Source organism: Salmo trutta, chromosome 9 (genome assembly GCF_901001165.1).
Source record: "Salmo trutta chromosome 9, fSalTru1.1, whole genome shotgun sequence".
Taxonomy (NCBI): Eukaryota; Metazoa; Chordata; class Actinopteri; order Salmoniformes; family Salmonidae; genus Salmo; species Salmo trutta.
In genome coordinates this window covers 32,430,628-32,447,571 of record NC_042965.1, presented here as the reverse complement: position 1 = coordinate 32,447,571, position 16,944 = coordinate 32,430,628, and the positions used below count along the sequence as shown (strand labels likewise).

The 16,944-nt window shown below is 41.2% G+C and overlaps 1 protein-coding gene and 1 long non-coding RNA gene across 2 annotated transcripts; one reads left to right on the top strand and one right to left on the bottom strand.

The window, feature by feature from the left end:
* Positions 1-2,935: 2,935 nt before the first annotated feature.
* LOC115200416 (polyadenylate-binding protein-interacting protein 1) lies at positions 2,936-16,882 on the top strand. The gene is made up of 11 exons (XM_029763479.1): positions 2,936-3,293; positions 9,691-9,839; positions 10,173-10,370; positions 10,509-10,621; positions 10,738-10,849; positions 11,167-11,292; positions 11,519-11,625; positions 11,839-11,953; positions 12,162-12,216; positions 12,301-12,382; positions 14,986-16,882. Exons 1-11 carry the CDS (start codon positions 3,104-3,106, stop codon positions 15,071-15,073), a joined length of 1,335 nt encoding a protein of 444 aa, XP_029619339.1. The 5' UTR covers positions 2,936-3,103; the 3' UTR covers positions 15,074-16,882.
* On the bottom strand, positions 4,733-5,338 carry LOC115200417 (uncharacterized). Its single transcript, XR_003879514.1, has 3 exons — positions 5,157-5,338; positions 4,960-5,078; positions 4,733-4,885 (listed from the first exon to the last, which is right to left on the bottom strand). It is a non-coding gene; the product is annotated as an uncharacterized LOC115200417 (long non-coding RNA).
* Positions 16,883-16,944: the final 62 nt, after the last annotated feature.

Sequence of the window (16,944 nt, the reverse complement as noted above, 5' to 3'; positions counted from 1 at the left end):
CCTGTCTTAGGTCAGTTAGGATCACAACTTTATTTTAAGAATGTGAAATGTCAGAATAATAGTAGAGAGAACGATTTATTTAATCACATTCCCAGTGGGTCAGAAGTTTACATGCATTCAATTAGTATTTGGTAGCATTGCCTTTAAATTGTTTAACTTGGGTCAAACGTTTCGGGTAGCCTTCCACAAGCTTCCCACAATTAGTTGGGTGAATTTTGGCCCATTCCCCCTGACAGAGCTGCTGTAACTGAGTCAAGTTGGTAGGCCTCCTTGCTTGCACACACTTTTTTAGTTCTGCCCACACATTTTCTATAGGATTGAGGTGAGGGCTTTGTGATGGCCACAACAATACTTGGACTTTGTTGTCCTTAAGCCATTTTGCCACAACTTTGGAAGTATGCTTGGGGTCATTGTCTATTTGGAAGACCCATTTGCGACCAAGCTTTAACTTCCTGACTGATGTCTTGAGATGTTGCTTCAATATATCCACATCATTTCCCTTCCTCATGATGCCATCTATTTTGTGAAGTGCACCAGTCCCTCCTGCAGCAAAGCACCCCCACAACATGGTGCTGCCACCCCCGTGCTTCACGGTTGGGATGGTGTTCTTCGGCTTGCAAGCCTCCCCCTTTTTCCTCCAAACATAACAATGGTCATTATGGCCAAACAGTTATATTTTTGTTTTATCAGACCAGAGGACATTTCTCCAAAAAGTACGATATTTGTCCCCATGTGCAGTTGCAAACCGTAGTCTGGCTTTTTTATGACGGTTTTGGAGCGGTGGCTTCTTCCTTGCTGAGCGGCCTTTCAGGTTATGTCGATATAGGACTAGTTTTTACTGTGGATATAGATGATTTTGCACCTGTTTCCTCCATTATCTTCACAAGGTCCTTTGCTGTTTTTTGGGATTGATTTGCACTTTTCGCACCAAAGTATGTTCATCTCTAGGAGACGGAACGCGTCTCCTTCCTGAGCGGTATGACGGCTGCGTGGTCCATTGGTGTTTATACTTGCGTACTATTGTTTTTACAGATGAACGTGGTACCTTCAGGCATTTGGAAATTGCTCCCAAGGATGAACCAGACTTGTGGAGGTCTACAAAAAATTGCGGAGGACTTGGCTGATTTCTTTAGATTTTCCTGTGAAGTCAAGCAAAGAGGCACTGAGTTTGAAGGTAGGCCTTGAAATACATCCACAGGTATACCCCCAATTGACTCAAATGATGTCAACTAGCCTATCAGAAGCTTCTAAAGCCGTGACATAATTTTCTGGAATTTTTCAAACTGTTTAAAGGCACAGTCAACTTAGTGTATGTAAACTTCTGATCCACTGGAATTGTGAATTATAAGTGAAATACTCTGTCTATAAACAATTGTTGGAAAAATGACTTGTGTCATGCACAAAGTAAATGTCCTAACCGACTTGCTAAAACTATAGTTGTTAACAAGAAATTTGTGGAGTGGGTGAAAAACAAGTTTCAATGACTACAACCTAAGAGTATGTAAACTTTCGACTTAAACTGTATTATTATTATTTATGAACTGTCTCTCCCCACCCACTTCCTCCTTTAATTGTCATCAAATAGTCTAATCAATGACAGCTGTCAGATGTCAGATCAAAAGACTAAGGGGAGAATGTTAACACCACAAATGTCCCGTGCCTCTCTCATCCTGTTTTTGAACATCTAATTGTGTCTATGTAAGGGCGTGCAATTGGGAAAAGAGCACAAAGTGCGTGCAAAACTAACATGAAAGACAGAACGTTTCCAAAATTACCAGATTTATCCCATTTAACTAGAGACCGTGATTCCTGGTCTGGAGCTACTGTGAAGATGCTTGGAGCTACTGCAGGAGGCCAGGGATCATGATGGTATTTGCTTTGAGCTAGAACTGCTCATATTGTCCCTGTAATTATGGTTTATGAACTCAAAACGAATTATCAACGCTTTTGAATGTTGCAATGCAATTCAACATAGGGTACTGTAGCAACGCACGCTATATGAGTCATATTACAATTCCCAACTATCGGGGTATTCGTGCAATGCGTAGGGTGTTTGCTTCCCTGCCCCTCGGGGTTTGCTTACCTGCCCCACCATTTGCAAGAATACTAACAAGTGTATTCCTGCCCAGTCCAAAATGAACCCCTATCGGAGCTACTAGTGTGTGCGGCTTTTCCTTTAAACTAATTGAGCTGAACACACACAGTGCTGCTGTTGGCTATACCAACTCTAGCTAGTCTATTACTCCTTCATGGATTCCTAAAGGTATTGTCATCTTTCATCTTGTAGGCATTCCCAGGACTTGACTTGTGAATGTTTGAACTCCCTCCAAGACACCCATTTTGCAATAACAGAAAACAGGGGCCATAATCTTTTATCAAAGTGGGTCTCCACATTTCTGCAAGGGGTATGATCTTTGACATACTGTGATCCAGCTTTGGGAAACAAGTGGAAAATGACTGGAGGCTAAACAATTAATGAATGCTTCTTCTGAGTTCTGGTGTAACACACATGGCTATAGTGGGCAGCTACTGAGAGAGCAGGGGGAGAGCGGCACATGTGAGGGTTGGTGTGATCCACAGGATTCTGATTCTGCTCTCGGATGCATCTGTAGTTTTACTGTAGAATGGGAGGTATGTGTTTATTACTCGATCTCCCCACTCGCTTTCATTGCTGAAGAAACTGCATCACATCTAACATGATACAGTATGTGTATTAGCTAGATAAACATACTTTCTTGCTTCAGATCAAAGTAGGCTTCCTGGGACTTTTTTCCAGGCAACTCAGTCCGCTCAATGAGGTATAGGCTCAGCACTGTTGTTGCTCTACCGCTCCCCTCCCATAGAGGGCGACAACACGTTCACACGGTTATAGATCATCTCAGCCCATGTCGGATTTGTTGAAGGAAGTGGCCCTTACAGAAATATGTTGTAATATCCGTTCGAGAACATAAAGTAGCTAGCTTGCTAGTAAATACGAAAATGAGGTAGGGTGAGTGAGGCCAAACTAAATAATTCCGTAACAAGTTATTGGAATTGCCAACCCGCCTCAGTTTTTTTTGTTGCGCCTCACCGAAAAGGTCATAACACAAAAAAAGCAACAGAGATGACTGAGAATTTCGACCGAGCTCCAGGCGCAGGTAGAGCCCGTACAAAGCCAAGAAGCCCCGGCCTTGCAGATGTAGGAGACGGGGACGCCACATCTGTTTTCAACCAGCGTGAGCCTCTTCGACAACCTCTGACGTCTCCACCTTTGACTGAGAACAACCCAAACAATAGTGACACTATCGGCGGAGGTAAGATTTTCTGTCAGATCAACTATGCATTTACCCATTTGCTTTAGCTAGCTATGTGTGTTAACAAGTTCGCTAGGTAACTAGCCCGAACAACTAATGGTACTAGGCTAACATTCTAGCTCCCGAGCTAGAGCGACCGAGGTAAAGACAGCTTCAGGTTTGATATGCGACGGATATTCGCTTGTAGTTTTCCTTACGTCCACCAACAGCAGTTAGGGACCGTCAACATGGTGATGCATCACATTTTTCAAATTTCAATAGCTCTTTAACCATTACTCCTAAAACTTTCAAACCTGGTTGTAGCTAACCCGATGGCATATACACATTGCATACACTTTCTTTTTGTTGATTTACATCTCGCACTATTTTAAATTATTTACATTTATTAATTTCAATAACTCATTGGTCATATGACCTAGTGACTTCAAACAAGGTTCAGAATGTCCACTGACTACCCTTCTACATTGCACACCCTTTAGTTAGTCCATTTTCATCTTACATGATTTTACATGCATTTTTCTACATTTAGAATATCAATAGCTCCTTGGACATGTGACCTACTGACTGAATGTACACTGACTACCCTTCTATATTGCACACTCTTGTTTGTACTGTAAAATCACAGTGTAATGTACATTTTTCATAGTTTTACATTTCAATAGCTCCTTGGTCATGTCAATTACACACCTAAAAAGTGTGCAGTGGATATACACCCATATTGCATAACCTCTAGTCATGCATCTTCTATATTGTTGTACATTAATATTAGTTTGACAATTAGGGGGTTCAGTCCAGTGTTGTGTACCCTTTTCTTTAATATTTATCTATAATAATTGGTAGTTTTAAGTACTTATTTTCCCTGTTTTTTTTCCCCCCCACAGTATTTAACAGCGGTGCACAATAGGAGAGAGACGGATAATATCTCCTTTCGTCATTAATATCAACCATAAAGGAAAAGGGCAAAGTACGAGAGTCATATTATTAATTGTCCAAAGCAGGGATGGAGAGTGAGCTAGTGAGGAAGGCTGCAGTGGGTTTGCTGGTCAATACATATACTGAACATGTAACCACAGTAATGGTGGCCAGTAAATCAATGAATAAAAATGGATTATTGACAAATTAAACAGAAATTGTAGACCTTTAATCTTTTCCAACATGTCAACAGATACTTAACTTCAAATAAGTACAAAACATTTCAGTTGTAACTTTCTCTTTATCCCTGGTTGATGTACATTTCAGAGCCTCTTCAGTGTGGATGGGGTATAGCATACATTTTCAACAACAGAGAGCACTTCCAGTTTGTGTTCTTTACTCTGTTGAACTCTTGTCTTCATTCCTAGGCACAGCACACTGAACCACCGTTTCAATGTTTTGCATGCCATCAAAACAAAACAAAGCATAACACGTTATAAATAATATCAATGAAGAATTAGCCATCCATTGTGTTATATCATAAATTGTCTTACATGCTGTCACTGTTGTCAAAAGATTATAAACATGTTAAATAAAGTTACTAACCCAGTCAGTCTTTGGGCCACATCCAGGTTCTTTATCAGTGGCACACATGAAGCAGTTGTTGGCTTTGTTGAACTCTGAAAGCATAGGCATGAACTGAACAACTACATAAAAATAAAGAATTTACTTTGAATTAAATGTCATTACATACCAGACATTTTTAGTATATCCTCAGTCATTTATTTTTGCAGTTGCTCCATGTGTTTTTGAAGGTTCCATATCAATTTGAGAGGGGATGTTGGGGAAGTTCTGTGCAACTTCCTTGGCCATCTTTGCCAAAAAATGAAATGTTGACCTAATTGTCACATAACCGCTAACCATTCATTATTGAAAATATAACTATCAAACCTGCATTACAAAGACCCCACAGCTGAAGGTGTCCTGCTGCATAGTGTGAGTTATTTCCCCTCCTTTCCACTTCATGTCCACCTAGTCGTCTTTTCCATGGCAGGATCTTCTCATTTTGAAGTAGTCTCTTTTTTTATGTAAAAATAATGGAATTATGATTAGTTATAGGCAAATGAGTACACAAGCCAAATTTGAATGCTGTTTTCCTTATCACTATAATCTAGTAGTAATAGAGGTAATTTAATTTATGCCGCATTCTACACTCAGCCTAAATTATAGGCACTGAACCATTTACAGGACAATAATAAAAGTAGCATATAGGATCCAACCCTATCACAGAGTGGATAAATGTAGAGCATTTGTAGACTATAAGAAAAATATTAAGTGACAGTTTCATCAGTACGTGCTTAAGGAAAGTCATATCACAAAGATGACAGTGCCCACCAAATCTATGACAACAGAGAATGAATTGTAAGCACCAAAGTGTGTTTGTCAAAATATTATCTGAAAATGTCAGTTGTTGAACATAATACTTCTATTTGCAATAGTAATTTATGAAAAATGCAGTTGAGGAATATTCCATGTACCAACACTACATGTAATACGGACATAAGACATTCCCACATACAGTATTTCTTTTATTTCACCTTTATTCAACCAGGTAAGCCAGTTGAACAAATTCTCATTTACAACTGCGACCTGGCTAAGATAAAATAAAGTAGTGTGACACAAACAACTACAGAGTTACACATGGGATAAACAAATGTACAGTCAATAACACAATAGAAAAGTCTGTATACAGTGTGTGCAAATAAACACTGGAATGGTAGATGTGCAGAAGATGAATGTGCAAGTAGAGATACTGGGGTGCGAAGGAGCAAAAAAATAAATAACAATATGGGGATGAGGTAGTTGGCTGGGGTATTTACAGATGGGCTATGTACAGGTGCAATGATATGTAAGCTGCTCTGATAGCTAATGCTTAAAGATAGTGAGGGAGATATGAGTTTCCAGCTTCAGTGATTTTTGCCATTTGTTCCAGTCATTGGCAGCAGAGAACTGGAAGGAAAGGTGGCCAGAGGAGGAATTGGCTTTGGGGGTGACCAGTGAAATATACCTGCTGGAGCGTGTGCTACGGGTCGGTGCTGCTATGGTGACCAGTGAGCTGAGATAAGGCGGGGCGTTACCTAGCAAGGACCTATAGATGATCTGGAGCCAGTGGGTTTGGCGACGAATATGAAGCGAGGGCCAGCCAACGAGAGCATACAGGTCGTGGTGGGTAGTATATGGGGCTTTGGTGACGAGACGGATGGCACTGTGATAGACTGCATCCAATTTGCAGAGTAGAGTGTTGGAGGCTATTTGGTAAATGACATCGCCGAAGTCAAGGATCGGTAGGATAGTCAGTTTTACGAGGGTATTTTTGGCAGCATGAGTGAAGGATGCTTTGTTGCGAAATAGGAAGCTGATTCTAGATTTAATGTTGGATTGGAGATGCTTAATATGAGTCTGGAAGGAGAGTTTACAGTCTAACCAGACACCTAGAATATGTGGACAACTACAAATACCTAAGTCAGAACCGTCCAGAGTAGTGATGCTAGGCGGGCAGGCAGGTGCGGGCAGCGATTGGTTGAAGAGCATGCATTTAGTTTTACTTGCATTTAAGAGCAGTTGGAGGCCACAAAAGGAGAGTTGTATGGCATTAAAGCTCGTCTGGAGGTTAACACAGTGTCAAAAGAAGGGCCGGAAGTATACAGAATGGCGTTGTTTGCGTAGAGAATCACCAGCCGCAAAAGCTGATGTATACAGAGAAAAGAGTCGGCCTGAGAATTGAACCCTGTGGCACCCCCATAGAGACTGCCAGAGGTCCGGGACAACAGGCCCTCTGATTTGACACACTGAACTCTGAGAAGTAGTTGGTGAACAAGGCGAGGCAGTCATTTGAGAAACCAAGGCTGTTGAGTCTGCCGATAAGAATGTGGTGATTGACAGAGTCGAAAGCCTTGGCCAGGTCGATGAATACGGCTGCACAGTATTGTCTTTTGTCTATGGTGATTATGATATCATTTAGGACCTTGAGCGTGGCTGAGGTGCACCTATGACCAGCTCGGAAACCAATATGCGTTGCGGAGAAGGTACGGTGGGATTCGAAATGGTCAGTTATCTGTTTGTTAACTTGGCTTTGGAAGACCTTTTAGAAAGGCAGGGTAGGATAGATATAGGTCTGTAGCGGTTTGGGTCTAGAGTGTCTCCCCTTTTGAAGAGGGGGATGACCGCGTTAGCTTTCCAATCTTTGGGGATCTCTTGAACAGGCTAGTAATAGGGGTTGCAACAATTGCGGCGGGTTATTTTAGAAAGAGAGGGTCCAGATTGACTAGCCCAGCTGATTTGTAGGGTCCAGATTTTGCAGCTCTTTCAGAACATCAGCTGTCTGGATTTTGGTGAAGGAGAAATTGGGGAGGCTTGGGCAAGTTGCTGTGGGGGTGCAGAGCTGTTGACTGGGGTAGGGGTAGCCAGGTGGAAAGCATGGCCAGTCGTAGAAAAGTGCTTATTGAAATTCTCGATATTTGTAGATTTATCGGTGGTGACAGTGTCCTAGCCTCAGTGCGGTGGGCAGCTGGGAGGAGGTGCTCTTATTCTCCATGGACTTTACAATGTCCCAGAACTTTTTGGAGTTTGTGCTACAGGATGCAAATTTCTGTTTGAAAAAGCTAGCCTTTGCTTTCCTAACTGCCTGTGTATATTGGTTCCTAACTTCCCTGAAAAGCTGCATATCGCGTAGGTATTTGATGCTAATGCAGGATGTTTTTGTGCTGGTCGAGGGCAGTCAGGTCTGGAGTGAACCAAGGGCTATATCTGTTCCTGGTTCTACATGTTTTGAATGGGGCATGCTTACTTAACTTCTCTAGGGTAGGGGGCAGTATTTTGACATCCGGATGAAAGGCGTGCCCGTCGTAAACTGCGTGCTACTCAGGCTCAGAAGGTAGGATATGCATAGTAGTGCATAGTATGCATTATTAGTAGATTTGGATAGAAAACACTCTGAAGTTTCTAAAACTGTTTGAATGATGTCTGTGAGTATGACAGAACTCGTATGGCAGGCAAAAACCTGAGAAGAATCCAACCAGGAAGTGTGGAAATCTGAGGTTTGTAGTTTTTCAAGTGATTGCCTATACAGTGTACAGTGACTTAGGGTTCATTTTGCACTTCCTAAGGTTTCTGCTAGATGTCAACAGTCTTTAGAACCTTGTTTCATGCTTCTACTGTTACTGGGGAGAGAATAAGAGGTGACTCAACAAGATGACTGCCTGAGACCAATGAGTTGTTTACTGCGCGGTCACGCAGGCGCACCGTTCCTTCTTTTTCCTCGGTAATGAATAAGCTATTGTCCGGTTGGAATATTATCGAATATTTATGATAAAAAGACCCTAAGGATTGATTGTAAACATCGTTTGACATGTTTCTACGAACGGTAATGGAACTTTTTGACTTTTCGTCTCGGGTTTTGCGCTCGCGTATTATGCCTTTGGAATAGTGATCTGAACGCGCGAACAAAACGGAGGAATTTGGACATAAATATGGAGTTTATCGAACAAAACAAACATTTCTTCTGGGAGTGCATTCCGATGAAGATCAGCAAAGGTAAGTGAAGATTTATAATACTATTTCTGAGTTTTGTTGACTCCAGAACTTGGCGGGTAACTGTATAGCTTGCTTTGATGGCTGAGCTCTGTACTCAGAATATTGAACAATCTGCTTTCGCCGTAAAGCTATTTTGAAATCTGACACAGCGGTTGCAATAACTTCTATGGGCTACGTGGGACACTAGCTAGCTAGCAAAAATCTCATAGTTTCATTTTCTCAAACAATCAACTATTTTACACCATTTTAACGATAAACTTCTCGTTAATCTAACCACATTGTCCGATTTCAAAAAGGCTTTACGGCGAAAGCATAAAATTACATTATGTTAGGACATAAACTTCACAAGAAATATTTGTTCCCATAAATACAAAGGAGGATGTCTCTCCTCATACCTCTGGCACTTTAGTCAGACTGCCAGACTGTGCACCACAGAGCCAATCAGGAGAGTATACATACAAGTCAATGGTGCCAATTGAAAGTCAAGGGGTGTGTCTGTGCCTTTTGGATTACTCTCTCTTTACAGAGAACCCCTGTGGTTCAAGTCAAGAGCTACCCTTCCCCTTTCAGTCTGCTCTGCGCATGTCTGAAAGTGACAGAGCCAGCAGCCAAGAGTTTTTCACAGTATGTCATAAAGTATTACACTTATGAATGTATGTAAAATGCTAATATGTATTAGATCCAGTACAATGGAATAACTAAGACCTGAATTTGAATGCAGCATGTTCCGATTCCTCCTTCTCTTTCTGTCCAGCAGGGTCAACCAAAAACACTTGCTAGGTCACTGCCACCGAGTGTCCCTGTTACAGGGCAAGCACATTACTTAATGTGCCACCCAGATCTCTATTGCTAGTTACATGTTTTTAAAATAAATCTTAATTTGCTTCCTCAGAAAGCAGAAGACCAAGCAAACCACACCAATTCATTCACAACCACAGCACTCCTGCCTCCAAAGTGAAAAGTGTGGACTCTCTGGTGAATAGCTCCATTCTGTCAGCCAATGCACCGGAGTTCTACCCTGCTAGCTTCTCCCCCTACGAGGTATGAAAGCAGTGGTCTTGCAGGCTTTTGTTCCAGTCCAGTACTACTAACACACCTGGTTCAACTAGGGTAATCACTAAGCCCCTTATTAAATTAAATCTAGTGTGGTTGTGCTGGGTTAGAACAAAAAGTCTGCACACCCGGTAATAATGGATATGGATAATGGGTTGCCTAGTGTCTTGGCGACTGCACTTTACATTATAAGGACCAAACTAATCAATCACCTCATCCACAACTAATGAGTAGCTCTCAGCAGGAGGTACTGACTGTAGCTACTAGCTAGTTTCTATGTTTTTCACCTATCTTCTATTACCAGTGTTCTCCATTTTATAGGAATCCGTTTCGGAGGATGGCAGTGACGGCTATTATACTGAGATGACATTGGCTGAATTGGTTGAGGAGTTTCTCAGCTACCTAAACTCCTCGCCGGGGTCCTTTGAGACGGACATTGAACACATGGTAAACATGCTGAGCAGCTGGGTCACTACTGAGGAGACGCTGCAAGAACTGGTGGAACTCATCTACACACAAGTATGTGTATCAACACACACACACGGTTCGGTCATCTACGTGCTTATTCATTTTATAGCGATGTCTATACTGTAGTTTACTGTATTTTGTTTTAGTGTCGTTTAAAAAAAAAAGTGTTTATTATGTTTATTTTTGCAGTCTACTGCTATCCCCAATTTCTCGTACACTGGTGCAAGGCTCTGTAACTTCCTGTCTCATAACCTCGTACTCAGCCCAGCAAGTGGAAACTTTCGTCAGCTTTTACTAAAACGGTGAGCTTTGCTAGTATAATTTCATCACCAGCTTAATCCTGATGCTTCACCACAAGAAACACTTGTAGCCATTTATACAGAAACCCTCTCTCTTGCTCTGTATCTGGGTGCTGTAGGTGTCGGACAGAGTATGAACAGAGAGACGTAGCGGTGCGGGGAGACCTGGAGACACAGAAGAAGTTCCATGCCTATGTGCTCTTTCTGGGGGAGCTTTATCTCAGACTGGAGGTGAGCAGGAGCACCTTTGTCCTTTCCCAGGCTTTTGGGGATATTTATGCATTGAATTGAGCTGAATTTAATTTGGTAAAAACATGTACAGCAAAATGTACATTGTATTCCAGAACAAAAGCACTTAAAATGATTCATTAAAACACTTATTTCCAAAGTGACACTCGATTTTAGAAACTATTTCCATTTCAGCCCCTCACAACTTTGACACTTGCCTCCCATAACCTAACCTCCTTCCATAACCCCTCCCCAAGATCCATTTTGAGTTGATAATAAACCCTAGAGAATGACAGAACCTGGCCTCTTGGTTGTCTCAGGTGAAGAGTGCAAAGGGGCCTCCATCCCGAGCTGAGATCCTGTTAATCGCCCTGAGGGAGCTGATGAATACCCTCTTCTCTAACCCAGTGGATGGAAACCTCATCTGTGCTGTCAAACTGCTCAAGGTGATTTCGCAACTTTTCTGATCTCTAAATTCAAGCTGACTCAATGTTCCACGTCATCTGTGGTACAGTTATTTACTGTGTTTCAAGAGAAATCTGCAGGCCATCATCCCGAGTGAATGGAAAAAATTGTATTACAATGTAATAATGTTTATCGTCAAGTTTGTTATAATGCGCAAGACAAATTCCCCTTTGTTACATTGAAGTTTATCTGTGATGTTTTCTGTAGTTGACAGGCTCGGTTCTGGAGGATGTGTGGAAAGAGAAAGGGAAGTCTGACATGGACCAGCTAGTCCAGAGGATTGAGAACATCGTACTGGACGCCCAGTGCAGCAGGTGTGCGTGTGAGATGAATAAAGAGACTGTTTAGTAGAAACACTCTGTCAAAACTACCTCTGCCACATTTAGAATTAAAATGAATGCTTCTTAGATTGGATAAAAGCTGGTTGAATGAATGAATGACTGACTGTCTGTTGTGTGAAGGAGATGTTATTGATGCTGACTGAGTGATTGGTCCAATGAATAAAGGACTGTCTGTGTGTCCATCAGAGATGTGAAGCAGATGTTATTGCGGCTGGTGGAGCTGAGGTCTAGTAACTGGGGCAGAGTCCATGCTGCTGCTGCTTCCGATGCTACACCTGACAATGACCCCAACTACTTTATGGTGAGGAATTGGGGCTAGAAAACAACACTACTCCCTCCATCTAATCTTCTAAACTTCTCAAGTTTCAAGCCAGCTCCCAGCTTTAACCCGTGATCCAAAAGGAATTGGCACCGATCCACCATTTTGGGAAACAGGTTTAGATGTTCAAATTTTTATTTCATGCCCATTAACCTTTTCACCGCTGTTCTTTGTGCGTTTCTCCTCTCAGAATGAGCCTACGTTCTACACTGCAGACGGCACTCCCTTCACAGCAGCTGACCCTGGTGAGTGGATATCGACATTATTCATCAAGGTAAAACCCTGCAAAAGCTTTGCATTGTCCCTAAATGCATGTTTTTGTGTTACAGAATATTCCGAAAAATACCAGGATATCCTGGATCGGGAAGACGACTGTTTCCCAGAGGACTGTGAAGAGAATGGAAATGAATCGTGAGTATAGCTAAATGACAAATGTACCTATGTTAATTGTATAAACAGTGATTAGTTGTGGTCATGATCTTTGCTCTTTCAGTTGCCTTGGTTGGTTTCTCGTGTGAGTCATTATGGTACTGAATCCGTAAAATATATGTATCTGTGGATCTAGAATATTCCTCTGTAGTTCTAGAATGCTATTTTGTAGTTCTAGAATCTCTCTGTAGTTCTAGAATATTTGTTGTTGTTGTGGGAGCCAGTCAAACACACCAAATAGGTCAGACAATCCAGTGCCATAGTTACTAATACACTGTAGGATTGATTGTGTGACCTTTTACCCTAGGCCATATCATGTGTCCATATGCCAAGGTCACATGACCTGAGAGCAGCGTGAGGTTGTTCACTTGTGGGTCAGTGTGATTGTCTTGCCCACAATGCAACAGGGGAAGCCAGAGCCTCTGATTCAGACTAGTCAGCAGATGGACCAGAAAGGGGGCTTAGCTGACCCCTGTCTACCCCTCACTCAAATCAAATGTTATTTGTCACATGCACTGAATACAACAGGTGTAGTAGACCTTACCGTGAAATGCTTACTTACAACCTGTTAGGGACAGGGGGCAGTATTTACATGGCCGGATAAAAAACATACCCGATTTAATCTGGTTATTACTACTGCCCAGAAACTACAATATGCATATAATTATTGGCTTTGGATAGAAGACACCCTAAAGTTTCTAAAACTTTTTGAATGGTGTCTGTGAGTATAACAGAACTCATATGGCAGGCAAAAACCTGAGAAGATTCCTTACAGGAAGTGGCCTGTCTGACAATTTCTTGGGCTTCTACACTCTCTTTATTGAAAACTGAGGATCTCTGCTGTAACGTGACACTTCCTACGGCTCCCATAGGCTCTCAGAAGGCGGCAAAAAGCTGAATGATGTCTTTGGAGCCCCTGGCTGAAAAACAGTAGCGCATTTTGATAGTGGTCGATCAGAGGACAATGAGACTGAGGTGCGTGGACGAGGCGACACCATGTTTTTATTTTCTCTGTCTTTGAACGTAAACAGGGTTTCCCGGTCGGAATATTATCGCTTTTTTACGAGAAAAATGGCATAAAAAATGATTTTAAACAGCGGTTGACATGCTTCGAAGTACGGAAATTGAATATTTAGAAATCTTTTGTCACGAAACGCGCCGGCGCGTCACCCTTCTTTACCCTTCGGATAGTGTCTTGAACGCACGAACAAAACAGAGGATATTTGAACATAACTATGGATTATTTTGAACCAAACCAACATTTGTTATTGAAGTAGAAGTCCTGGGAGTGCATTCTGACGAAGAACAGCAAAGGTAATCAAATTTTTCTAATAGTAAATCGGAGTTTGGTGAGGGCCGAACTTGGTGGGTGTCAAATTAGCTAGCCGTGATGGCTGGGCTATCTACTCAGAATATTGCAAAATGTGCTTTTGCCGAAAAGCTATTTTAAAATCGGACATAGCGATTGCATAAAGGAGTTCTTTATCTATAATTCTTAAAGTAATTGTTATGTTTTTTGTGAACGTTTATCGTGAGTAATTTAGTAAATTCACCAGAAGTTTGCGGTGGGTATGCTAGTTCTGAACGTCACATGCTAATGTAAAAAGCTGGTTTTTGATATAAATATGAACTTGATTGAACAAAACATGCATGTATTGTATAACATAATGTCCTAGGAGTGTCATCTGATGAAGATCATCAAAGGTTAGTGCTGCATTTAGCTGTGGTTTGGGTTTATGTGACATTATATGCTAGCTTGAAAAATGGGTGTCTGATTATTTCTGGCTGGGTACTCTGCTGACATAATGTTTTGCTTTCGTTGTAAAGCCTTTTTGAAATCGGACAGTGTGGTTAGATTAACGAGAGTCTTGTCTTTAAAATGGTGTAAAATAGTCATTATGTTTGAGAAATTGAAGTAATAGCATTTCTAAGGTATTTGAATAACGCGCCACGGGATTCCACTGGCTGTTGAGTAGGTGGGACGATTTCGTCCCACATACCCTAGAGAGGTTTTAACCATCAATGCAGTTCAAGAAATAGATTTAAGAAAATATTTACTAAATAAACTAAAGTAAAAAGTAACACAATAACAATAATGAGGCTATATACAGGGGTACCGGTACTGAGTCAATGTGCGGGGGTATAGGTTAGTCCAGGTCATTTGTACATGTAGGTAGGGGTAAAGTGACAATGCATAGATAATTAACAGTGAGTGGCAGCAGTGTAGAAAGAAAGGGGGGTCAATGCAAATAGTCCGGGTGGCCATTTTGATTAATTGTTTAGCAGTCTTATTGGTCAGGCGTCTTATGGCTTGGGGGTAGTAGCTGTTAAGGAGACTTTTGGACCTAGACTTGGCACTCTGGTACCGCTTGCTGTGTGGTAGCAGAGAGAACAGTCTATGACTTGGGTTACTCGAGTCTTTGACAATTATTTGGACTTTCCACTGTTTGTTTGTCTTTTCCTTTGAAGGACTGTGACTTTGATCTTTAGTTGTACACTGAAACAAACCTGTATATAACCTTCATGAATTTGCCTGCACTTTGTTCAGTTCATTCTTAATGAATATACATTGTTTTGTGTTCCAGGTCGTTCAATGATGAGGATGAGATGGACCCTGAGATCGAGGAAGCTTTTGAGAAGTTCTGCCTAGAGTCCGAGAGGAGACGACGATGAGAGCGCTGCGACAGGCTGAACTGGCACATACCTTTCGTGTTCGACATGCTGGAATGTTTGCGACTGGAAAAAAATCTAAGAACTAGCGATGTGTTTTTTGATCGGTTTTTTTTATTTATTTTTTAAACAATACAGTTTGCTATTCCTGGCAGTTCACTTACAGATTTTCTTCTGGCTGGGATTTGTGTTGGTTGGAAGATGGGGGACAATCAACTGCATCAATAATCCGCTGAGTAATACCGACTGTTCTGAGTTTGGATTTTTTGGGGGGTGGGCGGAGTTCCTTCTCTGCTTTTGATTCTTTCAGAAACACTTATTTCCCTTGGTCTTCGTCTTAACGCCACAGGGAAAATGTGTGCTGTGGATTTGAAACACAGCCACCCTAAAAACCCAACACTAGATATAGAAAGAAAATATTTTTTTCTGCCTGTCCACACTCAGTGACCCATATCATATTTGTGCATTCACATTGATGTAGCCTCTGAAGTAGCACACAGATGCAATGCTCATTTCCTGTTACATTTTTGGGTGGTTGTCCTGATAACTGCAGGCAATTGGCAAAAAAACGCACTTCAGAGCAAAAAAATCTGATCTGAGCATCCAGATTGAGGTCACATAGATTATCCAGATGGTATCAGGATTGAGGTCCACATATGGATGTGGTATTAATCTGAAGTTGAAAGATCAGATTCCATGGGGTTTTGTGCTGTTTACACATTAGGGAAAATAGCAGATGGGTATCAGATGTGCAAGTAATTGACAATCTGAATGGGCTGCCTATGTAAACTTATCTCAACAGCAGAGTAGCAAACTAACTGTACAATCAAGGACAGAACATAGGGTTCAGCTCCAGGAATACTGCAAGGGCTTATTCAGTTGGAGGTGACACTCAGACTTGCAGATACAAATGTGATGTATAGAACGGACACTGCACTGCATCGGATGTTGCTACAGGGTACAACAGGGTAAATAAATACAGTATTCAAGAGAATTGTATGTTCTCTATAGTACATCTCAGCTTTCAGTGTTCTGAATGTTGCACTACTGAACTCCAGGGCCATCTAGTTAATTATACATCTGTGAGGAGTTGGCCATTTATTTCAGTTTGATGGTCATCCACCCATTATCAGTCTATGCATTTTAAGGTGGTGGATTTGTGAAACTAACAAAGGAGCTTAAAGTACTGAATACCGGCAAGTGGCAGAAAACTGGCCATTAAAGAGAACTCAAGTTATTTCAACTTTAGGGGTGTTTTTGCTCTTCCTTTTACAGGTTCAAAGTAGCGTTTTTAGAATGAAGTTATTTCACAGAATTGTTTAGTACAGTTCTGTCTCTTGCTGGGAAGTGGGAACGGGGTCATTTTGAATCCAATTTGTTTGTTGAACAAGGCTTTAACACCTTTGCAGTCAGCAGTTTGGAACTGATTAAGAGACCACTGCAACAGAAATCTCTCAGGATGGATTCCACAATATATTCTTAGTAGTTTATCATCAATTGATGAACCCCATACAAAGGAATGTTTGTTTTATAGTTTGTAAATAATATTCACAATATTGTTTGTCTGCAATAAATTCTTTATAATATGTATATTTCACACACTAGTCTAGCTAGACATCCATCATATTGGCGACATGTTCATGCGAATATTCTAAAATCCGCATTAAAATAATATGCACATTTTCCCACTAGTGGTGTTTGCAGCAAACAGACTTGTTGCTGATAAAAGTCAGTGCGTGATGACATAGTGTACACAAAATGTACTTTTTTGCTGAAATTTTCAAGTACCAAATAAAATCTTACTATGGATAAGAGCAAGAATATTTGTATTTGTCAAACGGCAGTCGAGCATCGTTCATCATGTCACCAGAATA